At 38.4% G+C, this 21,827-nt stretch overlaps 1 protein-coding gene across 2 annotated transcripts in view; it reads left to right on the forward strand.

Annotated features, from left to right (window-relative positions):
- The window catches only part of LOC104610239 (IAP-like protein 1), a 59,827-nt gene that overhangs the window by 37,333 nt on the left and 667 nt on the right, over positions 1–21,827 (forward strand). The window contains exons 7-8 of one of the 2 annotated variants that reach the window (XM_088899849.1): positions 8,714–8,807; positions 10,490–21,749. In XM_088899849.1, coding sequence (XP_088755975.1) covers positions 8,714–8,785 — 72 coding nt within the window. In that variant the 3' untranslated portion in view covers positions 8,786–8,807; positions 10,490–21,749. Of the gene's footprint in view, positions 1–8,713; positions 8,808–10,489; positions 21,750–21,827 lie in introns of those variants that run through there. The other variant, XM_010276764.3, reaches the window with a different exon arrangement.

The raw sequence follows: 21,827 nt of genomic DNA on the forward strand, positions 1-21,827 counted from the left end.
CATTAGAAAGAAGCCATTGATATTGAGCTCCAAGCTCTTATTGATAATAATACTTGGGACATGGTTCCTGCCCCTTCAGATGCCCCTCTAATTGGAAGCAAGTGGGTATATTTAGTGAAACCTAATTTTGATGGGAGCCTTAATAGATACAAGGCATGTTTGGTGGCCCAAGGGTATAAGTAGGAGTATGAGATAGATTATGATGAGACATTTTCCCTTGTAGCTAAGATGACCACTGTTCATTTGTTGATGGTTATATTTGCAATTAAACACTGGGAGATTCATCAGATGGATGTCAGAAATGCTTTCTTACACGAGGACCTCAAGGAAACTATTTATATGAAGCCTTCACTGGGTACTATGATAATTCTCCCTTGGTATGTCGACTTAAAAAGTCCTTGTATGGTCTTAAAGAAGCCCCCAAGGCTTAGTTTTGAGAAATTTCATTCAGTGATCACCGATGCAAGATTCACCCAGAGCTCTTTAGATTATTCATTGTTCATATCGAGACGTCCCCAAGGAATTACATTATTACTTCTATATATGGATGACATTATGGTTAGGGTTTTTCCTCTTTGAAGCAACTTCTTAGTCAACCTTTCAAGATGAAGGACCTTGGTCATCTCACTTATTTCTTGGGGCTAGAAGTTACTCACTCTTCCCGTTGGTATTTTGTTAATCAACACAAGTATGCGATGGACCTTGTGAAATCTGCAAACTTGAGTGATGACAAATAGGTTGACACTCCTCTTGAGATGAATCTAAAACTTTCGAAGGATGATGGGGACCCCCTAGTAGATGCCACTCTTTATTGACAACTTGTCGGTAGTCTGATCTACATCACCATGACACGTCTAGATATCTCTTATGCTGTCCAAGTGGTCAGCCAGTTTTGTCTCTTCTCCTCGACAACCGCACATGATTGCAGTCCTTCGTATTATCAGATACATTCGTGGAACACTTTCACATGGCATTTTCTTTCTTGCATATCCTTCGCTTGGCTTATCCGCTTATGCAGATGCTGATTGGGCAGGATGCCTAGATACTAGACGCTCTACTATTGGTTGGTGTGTTTTTCTTGGTGACTATCTTATAATTTGGAAGTGTAAAAGGCAACCAACTGTTTCCAAGTCCTTTATTGAGGCTGAGTATAGGGCTATATCATCTGTCTGTAGTGAGATTATATGGTTAAGAGCCCTCCTTGATGATCTTGGCATCTCTAGTTCCTATTTTTGCTGATAATGTGAGTGCTATCAAGATTGCATCTAGGGGTGTCAATCGACCGGTTTTGGTTTGGATCCAATCCGATCAAAACCGTATCAAATTGGATTTGGATGGTCCATTAATTATTATTGGATTGGGCCAATCCAAAATAAATTGGTCTGTATTCTTAATGGTTTGAATTAGCTCTAAACCAAATTTCCAATAATCTGATCATGAGGCCAAACTCTTGTGCAATTTGAAATCAGTCAAAATCGGAAACAACATAAAATCACTTTTATGAAAATACTTTTATGAAAGCACTTTTACGAAAACATTTTTTATAAAAACACTTTTATAAAGGTAATTTTATGAAAAGTATTTTTACAACACACTTTTATAAAAATACTTTTACGAAAGCATTTTTACAATAGTACTTTTATGAAAGCACTTTTACAAAAGTAGTTTTATAAAAGCACTTTTACAAAATCACTTTAATAAAAGCACTTTTACAAAAGCACTTTTACGAAGGCACTTTTATAAAAGTACTTTTACATGAAAGCACTTTTACAAAAAAAAATTATGGAAGTACTTTTACCAAAGCACTTTTATAGAAGTAAGAAGAAAAACAGTCTTTGAGAGAAAAGGACTGTTTAGAAAGATGCAAAAAGTCAAGAAAATAGCAGAAATAAGAATTCTAGAAGGGAGAAGATGAAGAAGAAGATGGCGACAACTAGGGTTCAGAGAGAGATTTTCGAACATAATCTCCTCTTACACCCTTAATTCTATTTTATTAAGTTAAACTTTGGTAATTTACAGAGAAGCCCTTAGTTGGGTAGAAAATTAAAAGACATAACATAAGAAAGGATATGCCCAGATTAAGGCCCATTACAACAAAGAACATAAAAGATAAACAGCCTATGGGCCATTCGGCCCATCTTCTCTACACTCCCCCTCAAGCTGAGCATAGATGTCAATCATGCCAAGCTTGCCAGTATCATGCTGAAGTTTAGCCTTGGGAATGCCCTTGGTGAGGAAATCTGCTAACTGTCCTTTAGAGGTGATGAAAGGTAGACACTTCATCAGAAGCCACTCTTTCTCGGATGAAGTGTCTGCCAACTTCAATTTGCTTAGTTTTGTCATGTTGCACTGTGTTGTGAGCAATGTTGATGACGGCTTGATTATCACAGTATAACATTATTGGCTTATCATACCCAGTTCCTCTATCAATGATTTAAGCCACAATAGTTCAGAAACTCCATGTGCCATGGCTCGGTATTCATCTTTGGCTGAAGATCGAGCAACAACAAATTGTTTCTTGCTTCTCCAAGAGACAATGCTACCAACCACCAAGCTACAGTACCCAGAGGTAGATCTTCTGTCATCAATGTTTCCAGCCCAGTCAACATCTGTGTAGGCTTCAAGTTTCATATGGCCATGCTTGGCAAATAGAATTCCCTTTCCAGGGGAGCCCTTCAAATAACACAGAATCCGCTCTGCTGCTGCCATATGAGTATCCCTGGGGGCATGCATGAACTGACTGATGCAGCTGACAACATATGTAATGTCTGGCTGAGTCATGCATAGATAAAGAAGTTTTCCAAGTAGTCTCTGGATGATTCCCTTGTCCTCTAACAATATTTCATCTGAAGCAGAGAGTTTATGGCTCATATCGATAGGAGTAGTAACTGGTTTAGCACCCATCTTCCCTGTTTCAGTGAGCAAATCAAGAACATACTTCCTCTGAGAGATAAGAATCCCATCCTTGGATCTAGCAACTTCTATGCCAAGAAAGTATCTCAATTCCCGTAGATCTTTGATCTCAAACTTTGTATGAAGGAAAGATTTGAGATCATTAATTCCAGAGACATCATTACTAGTCACAACAATATCATTAACATACACAATCAGGTAAACAACCAAGAATCCTCTCCTCTTCACAAAGAGTGTATGATTAGATTGTGTCTGTACATAGCCAAAGCTAACATGGGCAGCCCTAAACCTTTCAAACCATGCTTTAGGGGACTGTTTGAGTCTATAAAGATATCTCTTCAGCTTGCAGACATTTCCTTTCATATCTGTTTCATACATCCCTAGAGGAAGAGACATATAAATCTGCTCATGTAATTCTCCATTTAGAAAAGCTTTCTTTACATCCAGTTGGTAAAGTGGCCAGTCTGAGTGTGCAGCCAAAGACAGAAGAACTCTCATAGAAGTCATCTTGGCAACAGGGGCAAAGGTCTCCAGATAATTAATCCCATATGTCTGTGTATAGCCTTTTGCAACTAGCCTAGCCTTGTACCTTTCAATGGTGCCATCAACATGATATTTTATTGTAAAGACCCACTTACATCCTACTGGATCCTTTCCCTTGGGCAAATCAACCATTTCCCAAGTGTCATTCTTGTGCAGGGCATCAATTTCTGTTCTCATAGCATCCCTCTATTTTGGAATATAGCTTCTGACACAGACTTGGGAATTGGGTTAGAGGCAACAGAAGAAAGGTAGGCAAAATATGAAGGAGAGAGCAATGGGGATATCAAGGTTTGGGAAGGATGGCACCAAAGGAGTTGTAACAGTACCTGTTGTCTCATCTATGACTGAAAGTGCATGAGGCTCATGTGTGGTAGGGGAAACAGTCTGCTCATTTCTGGTTCTTTGCCTTTGATACATCCTGGGATTAAAAAGAAGGCGAGGAGGTAAAGGGGGAGGAATACGAACACTGGAATCAGAGTGAAGTGACTGATCCTCCCTTGATTCATTTGAAGGAGGAATCGACTCATCAAAAGACTCAACTGGGACAGGAAGAGGAAGAACGAACACCTATGACAAATCCTCTCCCTTTGGACAATGTCTCTCTAGAGAGGAACCATAAAAGGAAGAAATCTCATCAAATGTGACATCCATTGAGACATACCGAGTGCCAGTTTTCGGATCAAAACAACAGTAACCCTTCTGTGTGGGGGAATAACCAAGGAAGATACACTTGTGGGCTTTTGGTTCAAATTTATGTCTTTGGACACTTGGAATATGTACATAACAAGTGCAGCCAAAGACATTAAGAGGAATAGGGAAAAGATCATTGTCTGGATGAAGGAGGCTGAAGGGAGCCTTAAAACCTAAAACCTTGAATGGCATACGGTTTATAAGGTAGGTGGCAGTGAGAACGGCATCACCCCAAAACTTTGTAGGGACGTGTGAGGCAAATAGGATACTCCTTGCAACTTCAACAATATGTCTATTTTTCCTTTCAGCAACTCCATTCTGTTCTGGGGTCCTAACACATGAGCTTTGATGAATAACCCCTAAATCAGTGAGATAGCAGGACAAGTTTTTCTCAAAATATTCTTTTGCATTGTCGGATTTGAAAATTTTAATCTTGGTATCAAACTAGGTTAGGACAAATTCATGGAATTGTCTCACAAATCTGGGAACTTCATCACGGGATTTCATCAAAAATATCCAAGTGAACCGGGAAAATTCATCAATGAACAAGATAAAATATTTGTATCCACCCATAGAGGGTAAATGGTAAGGCCCCCACACATGAGAGTGCACAATATCAAAAGGAGAAGAAGATCTATTATTACTCAAAGGATAATTGTTTCTACAATGTTTTGATAGTTCACAAGACTCACAATGAAGACTGGACAAACTAATTCCCTTAAACAGTTCTGAGAATAAATGAGTCAATGCAGAAAAAGAAAGATGACCCAAACGAAAATGACATAACATGACTCGACTGATAGACTCTATAGATGTAGACCCAAAAGCAGCTTTTCCGGGTTGTTCATGGCACTGTCCAGGAGTATCTAGGAGGTATATTCCATTTGCCTCACGGCCACTCCCAATCACCTTCTGAGACTCCAGATCTTGAAAAACACAATAGGAAGGAAAGAAGGTTACACAACAGTTTAATGACTTAGTTAGGCTACTTACAGATAACATGTTTGTATTTAGTCTGGGTACATGAAGAGCAGAAGGAAGAACCAAGGAGTCTGTAGCCTTGATGGTTGCCTTGCAGGAGATAGGGGCAAGAGAGCCATCGACTAGGGTGATTTTGTCACGTCCAGGAAGTAAACCTTATGAAACAAACAAAGTAGAAAGGCTGGTCATATGATCAGAAGCACCAGAATCAATAATCCAAGGGATCCTACGATTACCTGAAATGGTTGCATGATTGGCAGAAGCCCATATACCTGAATGATCAAATGCAGAAGAGATTGAGTTCTTTGAAGGGTTGGAAGAAGAGGTCACACCCTCTAGGTGACTAATCATCCTCCCAAACTTCTCATATTCAGCCTTCATAGCAGCTAACTGCACACTAGCCGACATCTCTTCAGTTTGGTACTTGTCACTATCTGAACCAGCAGCAACATTAGCACTCCTTGCCCTTTTATTATCAGGCTTCTTCTGGAACCGAGGTGGTAGTAGCTCAGGATGCAATTTCCAACACTTGTCTTTAGTGTGTTTTGGCCTTTTACATTATTCACAGACAATCTCTTTCTTCCCTGAGTTACTTGGAGTTCCTGCAACCCCCTTTGGTTTCACTCCCATATTAGCAAAGTGATCATTAAGACGAGCCCCTTGGACCTGGACAAGTCTCCTGCTTTCTTCACTACTTACCAAGGCATATGCTTGAGACAGTGAGACACTATCATTGGATAAAATATTTTGTTTTGTAATATCATACTCTGGATTTAGTCCTATCAAGAACTCAAACACCTTATTTCTCTCAACCAGTTTTCTGTAGGTCTCAACATCATTAGTGGTGTTCCAGGTTACAGCCTCTATCAAATCTATTTCTTGCCATAAAGACTTCAGTGTTGAGAAGTATACGGCTAATGGTTTCTTCCCCTGTTTTAAATTCTTCACATCACTTCTCAACTTGTAAGCTCTGGCCACATTTAATTTTTGGGAATAGGTTTCAGCAACACTATCCCAAATTTCCTTTGCTGAATTTATCCACAAATTGTGCTGACTAATCTGTGGCTGCATTTAGTTTACAAGCCACCCAATAACAATATAATTTTCTTGCACCTACTTTTCATATGATGGGTCATCTTCCGAAGGAGCCTTTTTGCTCCTAGAGATAAAACCCCATTTGCCTCTACTACAAATATGAATCTTTATTGATTGTGACCAAGCCACATAATTAGTTCCATCCAGCTTGACTGTGGTCACAGCTCGTAGAGAGTCAACAGAGGCTCTCGGATCCTGTCCGGATTCAACATGTTTGTTTTCAATGTCTGATGGGTTCATCTTCTTAAACACCTCAAAAAAGATTTCAAGTAACTTCAAAAAACACCAAATGAAGACAGAACAAAAACTGTGTTGTGAGCCAACCTCTATGTAGCCGTAGCCGAAATCTATGTCACAACCGGAAGCTGGGAGAAACAGAGAAAATTCAGCCGCTCCTTGTAGACTTCATAGAACACCAAACCACTTGATTCGATCTTCAAGAAGGAGAATAAGAAAGCCTTCAGTCATTGAGCGCATAGGTCAAACTCCCTGTGGGGCCCGCAATCAGATTTCTCCAGAAAATTAGGGTTTTGGGCAACACCCCTAAATCTGTCAAGGGGGCGACAAAGTCAGTCCTCTTCTCTCCAGAAACCATTAATAACTGGGCTGAAAAAGGTGTCTTTAACTATTCATACGATTCAGTTTTGCATACACACTGTGTATGGGAAAAAAAAGGTGAAAAAGAAAGAAAAACAGCCTTTGAGAGAAAAGTACTGTTTAGAAAGATGCAAAAAGTCAAAAGAAAATAGCAGAAATCAGAATTCTAGAAGGGAGAAGTTGAAGAAGAAGATGGCGGCAACTAGGGTTCAGAGAGAGAGATTTTCGAACATAATCTCTTCTCTTACACCCTTAATTCTATTTTATTAAGTTAAACTTTGGTAATTTACAGAGAAGCCCTTAGTTGGGCGGAAAATGAAAAAGACATAACATAAGAAAGGATAGGCCCAGATTAAGGCCCATTACAGCAAAGAACATAAAAGATAAAGAGCCTATGGGCTATTTGGCCCATCTTCTCTACAAAGTACTTTATAAAAGCACTTTTGGTAAACCACTTTTATGAAAGAACTTTTACATAAGCACTTTTACAAAAGTACTTTTATGAAAGCACTTTTATAAATGCACTTTTACAAAAGCACTTTTAAGTAAGTACTTTTATAAAAGTACTTTTGTAGAAGTACTTTTATAAGTCTATGGAAGTACTTTTCAAAAAGTGCTTTTGCAAAAGAACTTTTCTGAAGTACTTTCAATAAAGTGCTTTTGTAAAAGCACTTTTATGAAAATATTTTTATCAAAGTACTACAAAAGTGCTTTTATATAATTTTTGATATTTCATTCGCTTTGGATTGGATCCAATCCAATCCATTTACATTTTAATGGATTTAAATGGATTGGATTGGATTTGGTTTGTATTAGATTTGGATTGGATTGGGTCCAGTCCATTTATAAGTGGACTCACATTGGACTGGATCGAGTTGGACCAAATCCATCTAATTGACACCTCTAGTTGCATCCAAACCTGTCTTCCATCAGCGAACCAAACATATAGAATTTGACTGCCACTTCATTAGAGATCGGTTTTCTGTTGGACACACATCTTTGCTGGTGTCTTCTGCCCTACAGCTTGCTGACTTATTCACGAATGCTATGACCCGTGCTCGCCACCAGTTTCTAGTTGACAAACTGATGCTCGTACCTTGGGATTAGTTTGAGAGGAGGGGGGGTGTAGAGACTGTTTTATGTTGTAACTTGTGTACACTATTTCTTTGTTTTATTCTTTCTTGTGAGAGAAAGGCACAACCTTGTACTCTTTCTTATATAAGTTAATTATTTCTGGGCATATGACTAAGGTGAACACACCCTTTCATTTCCTAGTTCTTCTTCTCTGATTTGAACTGAGTTGACATTAAAACACCTACATAACAGTAAAGCCCTTATGACCTCCAACACTCTACCCAATTAGAAATTCATAAATAATTTTGTCTCTCTACTGCCAATGAGATCTTTGATATTTTTACCATGTGCCTTCTTAATTAATGTTTTAACAATTCCTTGTTTTCTAAAATGTACTTGTTACCTGAACAATCAAATAATATAGTATTATTTACTTGTCTTTGTTGTCTTTTACATTGATGTTTGATGTTCTCATGTTATTGTATTGGATTTTTAATATCCGTCTGTAAAGTAGTATATCCATTGGTTTTGTTTTTTGGAGGTTCTTTAGCAATGCTGATTACGGCACATCCCAGTTTTGATAAATGGGGTACATCCCCATGAAAAGACAAAAGATAACCCTATTAAAATACAAAGTGCATAGTAGTGCTTGTCTTTTTAAGACATAACTTGTGGTCTATTAACTAGGAGTGCACTCTTTCTCAAAAATGGGATATGCTCTAATCACAACTATTCTTTCAGCCTTGTTTCTTTTTCTTTTCTTTTTTGCATTCTTTATACCCCTTCCCTGCTTGCACACTGATCTAACTTCTTCTTACAGGATGAACACCTAACTCCAGGCCAAAAGGTCTTACCACGCCACTCTGTGAGCAAGAGCCATGGTCAGCATTAAGGTTTTAATCTCAAGAACAATGGTGCGTCCAACTTTTAAATGATGTTGGTTTATCATAAACTTGTTTAAAAAATTGAGATTATCTTACAGAAAAAATATATTCCAAGATGGGTGTTAAACAATGCTGATAAAAAAGAATTTGAGTGCAAAGCAGTATTTGCCCAAGGCCCAAGCACACCTTATTTGGGCCAACTCTTGCTACCATCCCATTAAAGCCCATTTTCTATATACATGCTATATAATAATCACTTTTTCATAACTACTGATAAAAAAATAAATAATCAGTTGTTGTAATACTATCTGGTAGAAATTTTTATTTTTATTATTATTATATCTAGTAGCGAGGTTATTGTGGGAAAATGCACCCTTTTCTAGGTGATGAAAGTTAATAATTCAGTATTTACTTAGAAATGTTACAATCAGAGAACTAGATGCCTATATTGTATTGGAAAAACTGACAACCAGCTATCTATGTGCTTATGAAACTGTTTTCCTAATCATTTATTATAAACAAATAAAATATTCTTAATATAAAAAACAAATAAAATAATCTCACAATTGATGACTTTTCTGCTTTGCACCCCCTGTAGAAGTTCATTCTTAATTCGGAAGGTATTTTCTGTAAATTTGTTGGTACACATTACCGGTTGATAGCATAAGATGTTAGGATAAGTTGTTGAAGAAATGCCATGTCTACTAATTAAGGGTTAAAACCTCGGGCAGTATATTATATTTCTGTTAAGCTCCTTGCTGAGTATGGGGTACCACTGAGGTGTTCAAAGGCATTACTCTCAACATGATGCAGGGGAACCTATTAGAGATTCTATGATCCTACCCTTTTATTCCTACCTTGAGAAAATCTCCCTCTCGTTTAATCACAACTTGCAAAGCAACCGTGGTTCTGTTGGGTTGGATGGGTGTTCTCAAGGATCAAATTTTCAGAACATATTGGCCCGTATCGGCCAGTATGTATCGTATTGGGAGGGTGCCAATATCCAGTTTTTAGGGTACCTTTTTAAAAAGGGTTGTGTTAAATGGCAATAAACATTAAATGCAGCTTCCCTTTAAATTTTGAAAAAAGAAAAAATAAAGTGGAAGATTCAAAGTACTGATATACCCCTTCTGCCTTGTCAGGGTGTATAGATACTTTCAACCTTGAGTGTTCTTTGTCATAGAAAGCAGATTTGTATGGTTTTTTAGTATGGGCCTATTGGGGATGCTGATGCTACTAAAGCCTGCCCTACTAACTGGTTCAAAAATTGCTAAAAGAATGAGACCTCCTTTGATGTTAGTTCTCAGAGAGTGAATGCAATCACATGGGTGCGGAGAGCAGCTTCCAGTTAATGGAGAGTTGCTCATTTCCTGAACAACATTAGAGATATTTTGAGTTCCTTTTTTCCTTGATGAGATAGATCCCCAGGGAATAAAATACCTTGGTTGGTGTTGTTAGATGAGGCTCGAAAAAACCCTATAGGTGTATCCTTATTCTTGTACCTCCCTTAAATATTAATAAAATTCTTTCAGTTACTCATAAAAGAACCTTGGTTGATGATTTAGGTAATGTGGCAGGGTCCTTTCTTCAGCAATATCTCTAGCCTCCCTAATTTTTATTTTATTCATGTTCATTCATCTCAAATTTGCATCTTTTGCTACCTATGAAAGGAGTAATACCTGGATCCAACCCAGTTTCCCATATTCAAACAGAGCTTAAATGTGGCTAAGATGGCAACATATTTCTATTTGCTATAGCATTGGCCAGTCGACATTCTTTTCCATGACCCTTAGAGATGAGTGCTTTCAGAGATCAAGGGGGAAGATCATATTGGTATACTCAGGTTCTACTCTGTCAACTCCATTAAAACAAAGATGCAGCTTTGCTTCAGGGTTTGAATTACAGGTAATTATTGGCTAGTGCGAGGGTCCCTGCCTACTGCAATATTGTATTAGAGATGCTAAATCTTCGACTTCAAAATGTAACCAAAACATGTGGATTTCTTAGGAATATATTAGTGAAGGAAGTGGATTTCTTTCTGCAACATTCCAAACACAACAGATAGAATTTAAAATTGTGGAAATCACTTAATTTAGGTACTTATGGATGCTAGGCTTCTGCCATTGGTAAAGGCTTGATGATAGGTCTTAGGAATATATTTAGATAATCTTGTTTGATTCATTCTTCAAATTCAAGACTTTATGTATCGCCTTCTCTCCTGGTGCTTGGCTTTCTCAAAAATGCTTTGGGGGCAATATTTTCAAGGATTTAGGACTCATTTGGAGGATAGCTCATAAGAACATAACACATCTGACATGCTCTGAAAAAGGATACCATCTGCTTGAATTTCCAATAGAGGGTTCTTCCATTTTGGCGGCATTGGAAGGTATTCAGAGAGCTAAAGACATAAATATAAGGAAGCTGATCTTCGAAGGAGACTCCAAGCTGGTGGTGGACTGGCTGAAGGGAGTCAAAAATGGGATGTGGAGGTACAGCAATGAAAAGAGAAGATTCAAGTGTCTGACTAGAGACATGGAAGTTAAAGTAATTTGGGTTAAGAGATGTGCAGACTCCTTGATACCATATATAAGCTTCTCATTTCAGTTCTCTTTGCAGTGGTAATCCTTTTCAAGTATTAGTCCCAACAATCTCTTCAATACAAGGTATTTGGTTAGAAGTGTAACTCAAAAGATAAAATACTTATGGATACTGGAGATCTTCCATGTCCGCATTTTATTTTTGCTTGAAGGTGAATTGGTAAACCATATATATTTTCATTAGTGCGTTGCCCTATCATTTGGAATCCATTCCTTGGCTTTGTTTGATGATTGATGGACTTATCCTGGGGATATTTGACCCTATATGGAGCTTGTAGTATGTCCTCCATTAGAGGAGAGGAGATTAGTAGCAATATTTGTGGTTTCTCTTTTAGGAGAATGGAGGAATGAACTTATGTTTTATGTTATTTTTGAGATAAAAAAAGTTTGAACTGTTCAGGTAGCCATGGAGTTGGTAATAGATAGCCTGGTGTATGGATTTGTATCTCTGGTCCATCCCATTATATCTGTTCAGAGATATATTGTATTTGGTTGTATTTGTAATATTGATAAGTTATGGGGACCTATATGTATTTATGTTAGAAAAAGCGGTTTTTGATGAGATATATTGTATTTGTAATATTGATAAGTTATAGGGACCTATTTGTAATTCTGATGTATTTTGGTCTTTTGCTTATTTAATCAAGTTGGTGTGCGAGATTAAGGAGTGAGGAAGTGTGTGTGTGTGTGAGAGAGAGAGAGAGTTGTATCTCTTGTTCTCATAGTGGATATATTTCCTCTCCTCTCATGAATGTAGGCTACCAAGCCAAACCACATTAAACTTTGGTGTTTCTCTATTTCTTCTTGTTTCCTCCTTGAGTTTCTATTCTATTTTATGTTTGTTGTCATGGTATCAGAGCTATTTTATGCTGTTTAAAAATATCTAATATTGAAAAGTCAATTGCCAAATGATGGTCTTGTTGTCTTGGCTATCCATGGCCTAAACTTTGGTGTTGTTTATTTAGTACTATGATCATTTTTTTTTGATAATTGAAATGATTTTATAAAACAGCAATAGACAATATTACAAAGTCCTCAAGGAGAGGTACGAGTTGCAACCTCTCCGGGCTAGTTACGTACAGATTTCCACATTAATAACAACTTACATAGAAGCAGAAAAAAGATCTTCCCTAGAAACCCCCTGCTTGGCTAAAGCATCAGCCAAAGAATTAGCAGACCTACTAACCCATTTTACCTCAACTCTCATATTACTGGTTAACCACTTTACTTTTTTGATGAGATCTCTGTAGCCCCAAATGGTGGTATCCAAGTTTCGGAGCCACCTGGTTACCACCTGAGAGTCCCCTTCAACTAGGAGATGCTCCACCCCAAGCTGGTTGGCGATCTGAATTCCTTGTACTGCAGCAAGGATTTCTGCCCTTGTGGAATCCCCCACTCCCACCGGTCCTGAGAGTAGGGAAATTATGTTGCTGTCCTTATTTCTCCGAATACCCTCTATAGCTGAAGGCCCGGGATTGCCTTGGCTACTTCCATCAAGGTTCAGCTTGATGACACCTTCCACAGGCGGAATCCATTTTGACAGAATTCTATCCTTCTTTGTTGAAGTGTTAGCTATTACTAGCCAATTTCTCCACAAATCATCAAAGGAGAAATCATCAAAGATATCCACAGTTTTCAGCCAATGGATTGTTCTTGTTAGGATACAATCCTTCATTTCATCTAACCCTCTTTCCTTCTCTAAGAAGATTCTTGGATTCCTTTCCTCCCAAAGAGTCCACAGAGTGGCTGCCCTGACACATTTCCACATGACCTTACCTCTTCTAGTGTGCCAAACAAAGACAGATGGTTTGAATAACAAGCTTAAATCAGAAGGCAAAGACCACCTACCTCCAAATAAACAAAAGCTCCACCTCCATATAGCTGTAGCAAAGGAACAGGAGATCAGCAAGTGGACACAGTCCTCATTCTCGGCCTTACACAAGGAACACCAATTTAGGGAAAGACAAAGCGAGGGTCTCTTTTTCTGTAAGTTTTCCAAAGTATTGATCTATGATCATTGCTATGGTTAAGATTGGTTGGATTGTAGGGAATTATAGTTGAAGCTGATTTTTGTGAAGTTAATGGATGCATAAGTTTGGCCTAGAGCAACCTTTGAGATCATCTAATGTGATGAATATCATTTTTTTTCTAGACTTGCTAAATCACCAAACTTGCTTTTAAGATTTGTGGCTTAGATTGATGTGTGATTCTTTGCATGTAATGAAATAGTAAATATCTGTATCTCGAGGTTGTTACTTTTGTGTAGTTTTCTCCTTTAATAGTGTGAGCACCCAATTGATTTGGGGCTCACTTCATGGCTGAATTCTAATGGAGCCACCACCCATCAAGAAACAAACATGGAAGTGATGGGCCTCCCATGTTCAAGAAAGAATACATGACTCTCACTGTCTCACACACCCAAATTATAGCTCTTCTAGGTACTTTATGGGGAGAGAGGGAAGGTGTTAGGCACCCTTTCCCATAAATGACATGTAGTACCAATTCCCCAAGAAAATGAACTAGGGACTAACAACTTGAAAACTTTTAGTCACTCCTATGATGAAATCTTCTTATACTAAGATGATGAGCAATTTTAGCACTTCAACCCACTAAAGCCCTTTCGAAAAGTTTAATTGGAGCAAAGAGAGGTTGAGGTCTCCTTTCTTTTTTATCCAAAAAACACTCCTACAAGAGCAAGCTCCCTTCGAAAATTCTATGGTTGAAGCAAGGATGTAGGGAGGTCTCTTCTCAACTCCTTTTTATTCAACCTTAGACTTCCTAATTGCAAGCAAAATGGGTTGAATCGTTCAAGAATCCTATCATTCTTATGATAAAGTCATGCACTAGTGACTACCAAAAATACAAAATATAAAAATAAAAAATTATTCATTGAAATAAACATGCGAAATCTAGACGAAGATCAAACACCTTTTTTTTTATCAGTAACGAAGATCAAACACCTTGACGAATGGTTTCCTACACCATCCCATGTAATTAAGATATGCTTACAATGGTAATGAAGGAGACTAAAGCAAAATCAACCAAACATGATTCTAATATTCAAGCAAGAGATTGAAACACATATGTGCACTCAACCTAAGCAAAACCATATTTGGAAGCCAAGAAATTAGAAAATTTCAGCATTAGATTGATTCGAATTGAGTTCAAGAAGACAAGCAAAAACACATAACATGCATTCAAATCCACGAACAAGCTATGGAACATATTTGCTACTTATAACCACAATGAAACTAATCTCACAATTGCATAGCATCACTCAACATCATGAAAAATCAAATGCAAGAGGTAGGTGAAACATTAGAATCCCAATCCATTCAAGAGAAGGGAAATACTTGGAATGAAAAGTAAAATGAGGCGAGAAACTTACCTCCTTGTGACCTTTGATCATATACGTTGTAGGATTGTAATGGGCTGAATTGGTGACTTCGAATTTGAGCAAATATAATGAGGAATTTCCTTCTCCCTCTAGCTTTGTTCCTCGGTCGAATCACACCTCTTCTTCTTCTTCTTTATTCTTTCCATCTTTCTTTTTCATTTTCATAGCATGGCCAAGCTACTAAAGCTTCCAAGGATTTTCTTCCTTTTTTTTTTTAAGATTGAATGAGGATGTGGATGGAAAGATAGGGGTGTTTTGTTGGATTGATGATTAATTGTGAGAGAGATGAGAAAGTAGATGCATTTGGTTGGGATTGATGGAAGGGAAGAGAGGATGATGGAGGGTTTTTTTTTTTTTTTTGAGTTCGGTAGTGGAGTGTGTGAACGGGGTTAGAAGGGCTATGGGTTCAATTGAAAGTGAGATGGAGGAAGAAAATGATGGATGGTGAGAAAGAGGAAGGTTCAATGGCGTTCTTGGAAGGGAGAAGAGAGTTAGTGAAAGGGAGAAGGTTTATTTCCTTACCTTCTTCGAAAATAGATAGGGTGATAACCTTTCTTTTCTTTCTTCTACTTCTTTTCTATTATTTTCTTCTTTTTCTCTTTTCTCCTTCTTTATCTTCTTGGCTGAATGAAGTTGTCTTTTTTCGGTTGGGGAAGATAGAGGATGGAGAGTGTAAGTGAAGATGATGGTGGTTCAGGTGTGAGTGGAGTATAGAATGTGAGAGAGAGAGGATGTGGGAGATGGAGATTTCGGTTATGGTGGTGAGAGAGGAAGGAGATGGAAGGGAGAGCTCGGTTCTATGGATAGAGGTTATAGTTGTTGAAGAAAATGGAGTGGGAAAGAAGAGGGGAAGAGCTTGAGAGGTGGTGGTTGTAGGAATGGTTTGGTGGTGGTTTCATGGAGGTGGGAGTTCTGGTCATGGGAGGTGTTGGTTGTGTTGGGGAAGATGAGTTGGAGAGGATAGATGAGGGTACTGTGTTGTCTTTTTTTGGGTTGGTTAATTCAGGTGTAGTTGTCTGGGTTTTTCTTTTTCTTTTGTTTTGTTTGGTTTTTGCTCTAAAACCAAATGAGAGGTGGGATTGATTCTTGTTTGATTCGGTTGGGGACAGTTTGGTTGGGTTATGATCGAATAAGTTGGGTTTAGCTAGGGTTTAGTTGGGTTTAATTATTGGGGTTTTTCCTCTAAAAAAGATATAAGTGTTTGGAATTGTTTGATTCCAATTGGATGGGTAGGATTTCTATAAGTTTTTCTCTCTCTTTTTTTTTCTTGTTTTAGATGAACCTAGACCTTCTCTTGTCTAGGTTCGACCCTCTCTTTCTTATTAAAGGCCTAGACAAGGCCTCCTTGAAATACTCTCTTGTCCCCCTATTAATGGCCTCGAATGGAGTGGGTTTAAATTTAAATTTAAATTTGAATTGTGTTTGACCGAATTTTTGAGAAGGAATTAGAAGGGGCAGTTAGGGTTTTGATATTTAGGGTTTCGGGAGTGTTGGAATGAGATAGGCTGATCCTAGGGTAGAGAAGATTTGTGGGTTTAAACCTAGGGTTAGGATTATTTCTAGGGTTAGTGGGGACTCTAGGTAATTTCAAAAAGGTGCAAGGACCTAAGTGAAAATTTGTAGGGAATTTTGGTAATAAAGTTACATGTCGAAGGAGGTGTGATGCGCAAAATCTAAGGGTTGGGATTAAGCTATGGGTGTTAGGGTTTATTTTGACTAATGAAATCGTATGGATTGGAATCATTGTAGATGGAGGGGTAAAATGGGAAATTATGCAACAAAACTTTTCATGGGGGTTATGGCATCCAAAAAAGATAACAATGGGGTTTGATAGTCTAAGGGGGGTGTCGGAGTGAAAATTCGTAAATCGAGCAATGAGAGCCATCGGATCGAGATCTTTCTTGATGGAGGTGTAAAACAGACATTTTGGATCTAAAAAATGGAGGATGGTCGATCGGGATGCCTAGGAAGGTGACAATAGGGTTTGGGTGCCTTGGAGTGATGTGATGTAGGTCTTGAATTTGGATAGTTATGGCCAATGAAAACCCTTGATTTGGAGTCTGTGCATGAAGGTAGGGGTGTCAATAGTATTTGAAAATCTGATTTCGAATTCGATATTCGACATAATCGAATTGAATTCGGATAATTCGAATATGTAATCGGTCGAATTCGGATATCCTATTCTTACCGAATAGTTAATCAGATTCGAATTCGGATATGACTTGATTTGATTTGATAGATATCCAAATTCGATTGATTATTTAATTCTTATATATAATATATAAAATATTTTATATAATTTATATATAATAATTAAGTTATATAAATAATTTATATATTTATATACTTTATATCAATAAAATATTTATTTTATATATTTATTAATTATCTAAAATAATTAATTAATCAAATCAAATATTCGAATATTTAATCGGATTTGAATTCGGATATTAATTTTCAATATCTGTTGGATATCGAATCAAATTCGAATATTAGATTTTCTAATCGGATTCGAATTCGGATATTGCCTGATCCGATTCGAATTCGATTCGTTTACACCCTACATGAAGGAAAAAATGGGTATTTTTGGGTTTAAAATCTGATGGGAGGTCGTTCGAGGAATTTAAGAAGGTTTGGTAGTCTTGGATGATGTATCATGATGTAGATCTTGAAATAGGAGTGTGATGACTAATAAGTATAGTCGATTTTGAATCTTTTTGCTTGAAGTTTAAAATGGATATTTTGGGGTCTTAAATTTGATGGGAGGACAACCGAGGGATTTAGGGAGGTTTGGTAAGGTTTGAGACTTGGATCAATGTTTTGAAATGCGGAGGCGTGATGCGAGGGGTTCCACTACCTAGAGGCGTGAGGTGTGCATGAGGCGCGTAAGGCGCATGCCTCTAGTACGAGGCGCATGAAGCATATGCCTATAGCACACCTCATGAAAAAAGCGCATGAGGTGTATGCCTCAGAGGTGTCAGCGCCTCTGGCATGTGCTTCAAGGCGTATTGGGAGTGCCTTCTGGCGTATGCCTCCCACACCTTTTGAAACACTGTCTTGGATGATGGGCAGCGATGTAGATCTTGAAATAGGAGAGAGTGGTAGGCAATAAGGATGGCTGATTTGAAATCTTTGTGCATGAAGGGTAAGCCTCCCATTAGATTCTAGATCCAATAGTATCCATTTTACCCTTCATGCACAAAGATTCCAATTCGGCTATCTTTATTGGCCGCTACTCATCGAAACACATTATCCATGACTACCAAACCTTATCAAACCTTCTTAAACCCTTCGATTGACCTCCCATCAGATCCAAAAATACCCATTTTACCCTTCATGCACAAAGATTTCAAATCAAGGGTTCTTATTGGCCGTAACTATCCAAATTTAAGATCTACATCTTGGAATGCCCTCCGAGGTACCCATACCCTACTATCATAGTATCACCTTCCTAGACATCCTGATGGACCATCATTCATTTTTTAGACCCAAAATGCTGTTTTACCCCTCCATCAAGAAAGATCCCGATCCCATAATTTTCATTGCTCAATACACCAAATCACGATTTCTCACCTTGACACTCCTCCGAGACTATCAAACCCCATTATTACCTTTTTTGGATGTCATAGATTAGAACCCTAAGAAAACTTTTGGTGCAAAGGTTCCCATTTTACCCCTCCATCCATGAATATTCCAATCCATGCAATTTCATTGGTCAAAGGAAACCCTAACACATTGTAGTTTAATCCTAACCCTTTGATCCTCCTGCACATCACACCCCTTGTGACTTGCAATTTTGTTGTAAAACCCCTCTTCGAATTTTCCCTTAGGCCCTTGCACCATTTTGATATTAACTAGAGCCCCCCTAACCCTAGAGATAATCCTAGCCTAAGGTTTAAACCCACACACCTCCACCCTAGGATCGGCCCGTTCTCATTCAAACTCTCACAAAAACCTAAATATCAAAACCCTAGCCACCCCTCTCTAATTCCTTTTCAAAAATTCGGTCAAACTCAATTAAAATTAAAATTTGAATTTAAATTTAAACCCCACTCCATTCTGGGCCATTAATAGGGAGGCAAGAGAAGAGAGTATTTCAAGGGGGCCTTGTTTAGGCCTTTAATAAGAAAGAAAGGGTTGAACCTATACAAGAGAAGGTCTAGGTTTGTCCAGAACAAGAAAAATAAAAGAAAAAAGGAAAAAAGAGAGAAAAACTCTTAGAAATCCTACCCATCGAATTGGAATCAAACAATCCCAACCACCCATTCATCTTTCTTGAGAGAAAAGCCCTAATAATGAAACCCAACTAAATCTTGCCTAACTCTACTTATTTGGTCATAACCCAACCAAACCATCCCAATTGAACCAAGCTAGAACCAATCTCATCTCCCATTCGGTTGTAGATCAAAAACCAGAAAAAAACAAAAGAGAAAGAAGAAACCTAGTAACTACAACTGAACCAAGCCAATCCAGAAAAAGACAATACAACACTCTAATCTCTCCTCTCCAACTCATCTTCCTCAACACAGCAAACACCTCCCATGACCGAACTCACACCTCACGAAACCACCACCGAACCAGTCCTATAACCACTACCTCCTCTTCCATCTATCTAGCTCTTCCCTTCTTTTTCGCAACTCCATCTTCTTCCTCCAACAATCGTAAAGAATCGTGTTCTCCCTTCTATCTTCCTTCCTCATCAGCATAATTGAAATCTCTATCTCCCTTATCCTCTGTCTCTCACATTCTAGACTCCACGCAGACCTGAACCACTGCCATCTTCGCTTATCTTCTACATCCTCCATCTTCCACAACCAAAAATAGGCAGGAACTACATTTGGCCAATAGGACAAAGGAGAAGAGAGACAAAGTAGAAAGAAGAGAGAAGAAGTGGATAAGAAGAAAGGTTATCACCTTATCCATTTTCGACTAAGAAAAATAGGCAGGAACCTTCTCCCTTTCACTAACTCTCTTCTCCTTTTCAAGAACAACATTGATCCTTCATTCTTGTCCCCTGAGTTTAAATCTCAGAATCTATTTCATTTGCTTTTTACTTGGTCTATTTGGAGTCTGTAATATGTCTTCTTCCTGTGTGTGGGCTCCCGGAATTTGTAACATTTTCATCTTTCATCAATAAAATTTCTTTGACCTTACCTTCTCAAAAAAAGTATGAGAAGATTTAGCATAGGGGTGACTAAAGTTTTCATGTTTGTAGTTCTTCTTTGTTCATTTTCTTGGGGAATTGGTGCTACATGTTATTTATGAGAGAGGGGTCCCTAACACCTTCCCTCTCTCTTCTTAAAGTACTTAGAAGAGCCATAGTTTGGGTTTATAGGAGTCATGTTTGCTTTTTGGACATCAGAGGGCCATCACTTTGATGTTTGTTGATGGGTGGCGGCCTGATTAGAATTCAGCCATGAATTGAGCCCCAAATCAATTGGGTGCTCACAAATTGTGTTCTCTTGTTTTATTTTCCCCCTCAAATTGTTTGATTATTAAATGAAAACAGGCAAACTGGTGAATACCTGTTCTTCCAATCCCATCTAAGGTGGCTGAGCAGATAGAAAAGGGGATGAGAGCCTTTCTGTGGAATGGTTGGAAGGATTCGTCCAAGTGTCACTTAATGAGCTGGGATCAGGTTTGCAAACCTGTGTCGTTTGGAGGTTTGGGGGTTAGGGAGGTGAGATTGTTTAACAAAGCTCTCTTTGTCAGCTGGCTCTGGAGGTTTGCCATGGAGCCAAACAATTTGTGTAGGAAGGTTATTGCTGAGGAATATGGTTTTAGTAGCAATGGATGGGATACAGAATTACCCCTCTCTTCCTAAGGCTGCAGCTTGTGGAAGGGCTCTCAAAAGACTTAAGCAGTTTTGGTCAGGAGCTTCTTTTCAAAGTTGGGGATGGGAGGAAGGGTAAGATTATGGTTGGACTCTTGGTGTGGTGATTTTTCTTTTAAGGACCGATTTCCCTCTGTTTAACATGGCGAATAACAAAATGGCTTGGGTGGCAGACTGCCATGAGGTGAATGGTAGATCAATATGCTAGAGGTCTTCTTTTAGGAGTTTCAATGATTGGAAGATTTGTCAAATTTCTTATCTGTTAGCTCTACTGAGATTCAACCTCTGGATGTACAGAATCAGGATTCAAGACTTTGGAAATGGACCTGGTTGTGCTTCAAGGAACCCTTTTCCAAGCAAGGCCATTTGGGGTTAAGCTGCACCTTCAATGGTGAAATTCTTCACTTGGGTGGTTGTGGTAGAGAAATGTTTGACTAAGGAAATGCTTTTGAGGAAGGGGTACCCTATCCAAGACAGATTCTGTGTGTTTTGCAGCAGGGAGAATGAGTTAGCAAGCCATTTGTTCTTATATTGTCACTTCAGCTCAGCTGTGTGGAGCCACTTTTCAAGAGCTCTTAACCTGCACTGGTGCTGCCCCTTCACAGTCAAGGACCTTTTGCAATGGTGGGGCAAACCGGGCTTGTCAAGGAAAGGGAGAGTTTGTTGGTCAACAGTCCCTCTGGCACTACTGTGGGCCATCTAGTCCGAAAGAAACTCGAGGATTTTCGAGTAGACAGCATCACCAGAATCTGGTGGTGATTAATAGGACTGTAGGAGATTTGAGGAGCTGGTTATCTTTACATTGTGTGTTTAAAAATGTTGCTTTCTCTTCTTTTTTGGACATAGGTCTTGTTTTTTTTGGGGGGGGGGGGGCTTAAAGTTTATTTTTGGTACATAATCTCATGTACAGCTTCTTATTATCAATGAAATTTTACTTTACATGTTCAAAGAAAAAAATCATTAACTGAACTTTCAAATAAAGGCTTTGGCTCTCATCAGACAACTCAAAACCGCCTAGCTGGGAAGGTTGCAAGATTCACTCCAGAATGCAAATTCCTAGGTGGTAGTTTTAAACTTTTACATGCATTGCTCTACATTACATAACCTTAATATACATAGTGACTGAAAAAGAAATTGGACCATGACCAACTTGGGAATATTATTAACAAGGCTTCCTTCCCATTGACTATGGGATCCATGAACAACATAGACAGTAAGAAAAA

Source organism: Nelumbo nucifera, chromosome 3 (genome assembly GCF_055504915.1).
Source record: "Nelumbo nucifera cultivar China Antique chromosome 3, China Antique-T2T, whole genome shotgun sequence".
Classification (NCBI taxonomy): Eukaryota; Viridiplantae; Streptophyta; class Magnoliopsida; order Proteales; family Nelumbonaceae; genus Nelumbo; species Nelumbo nucifera.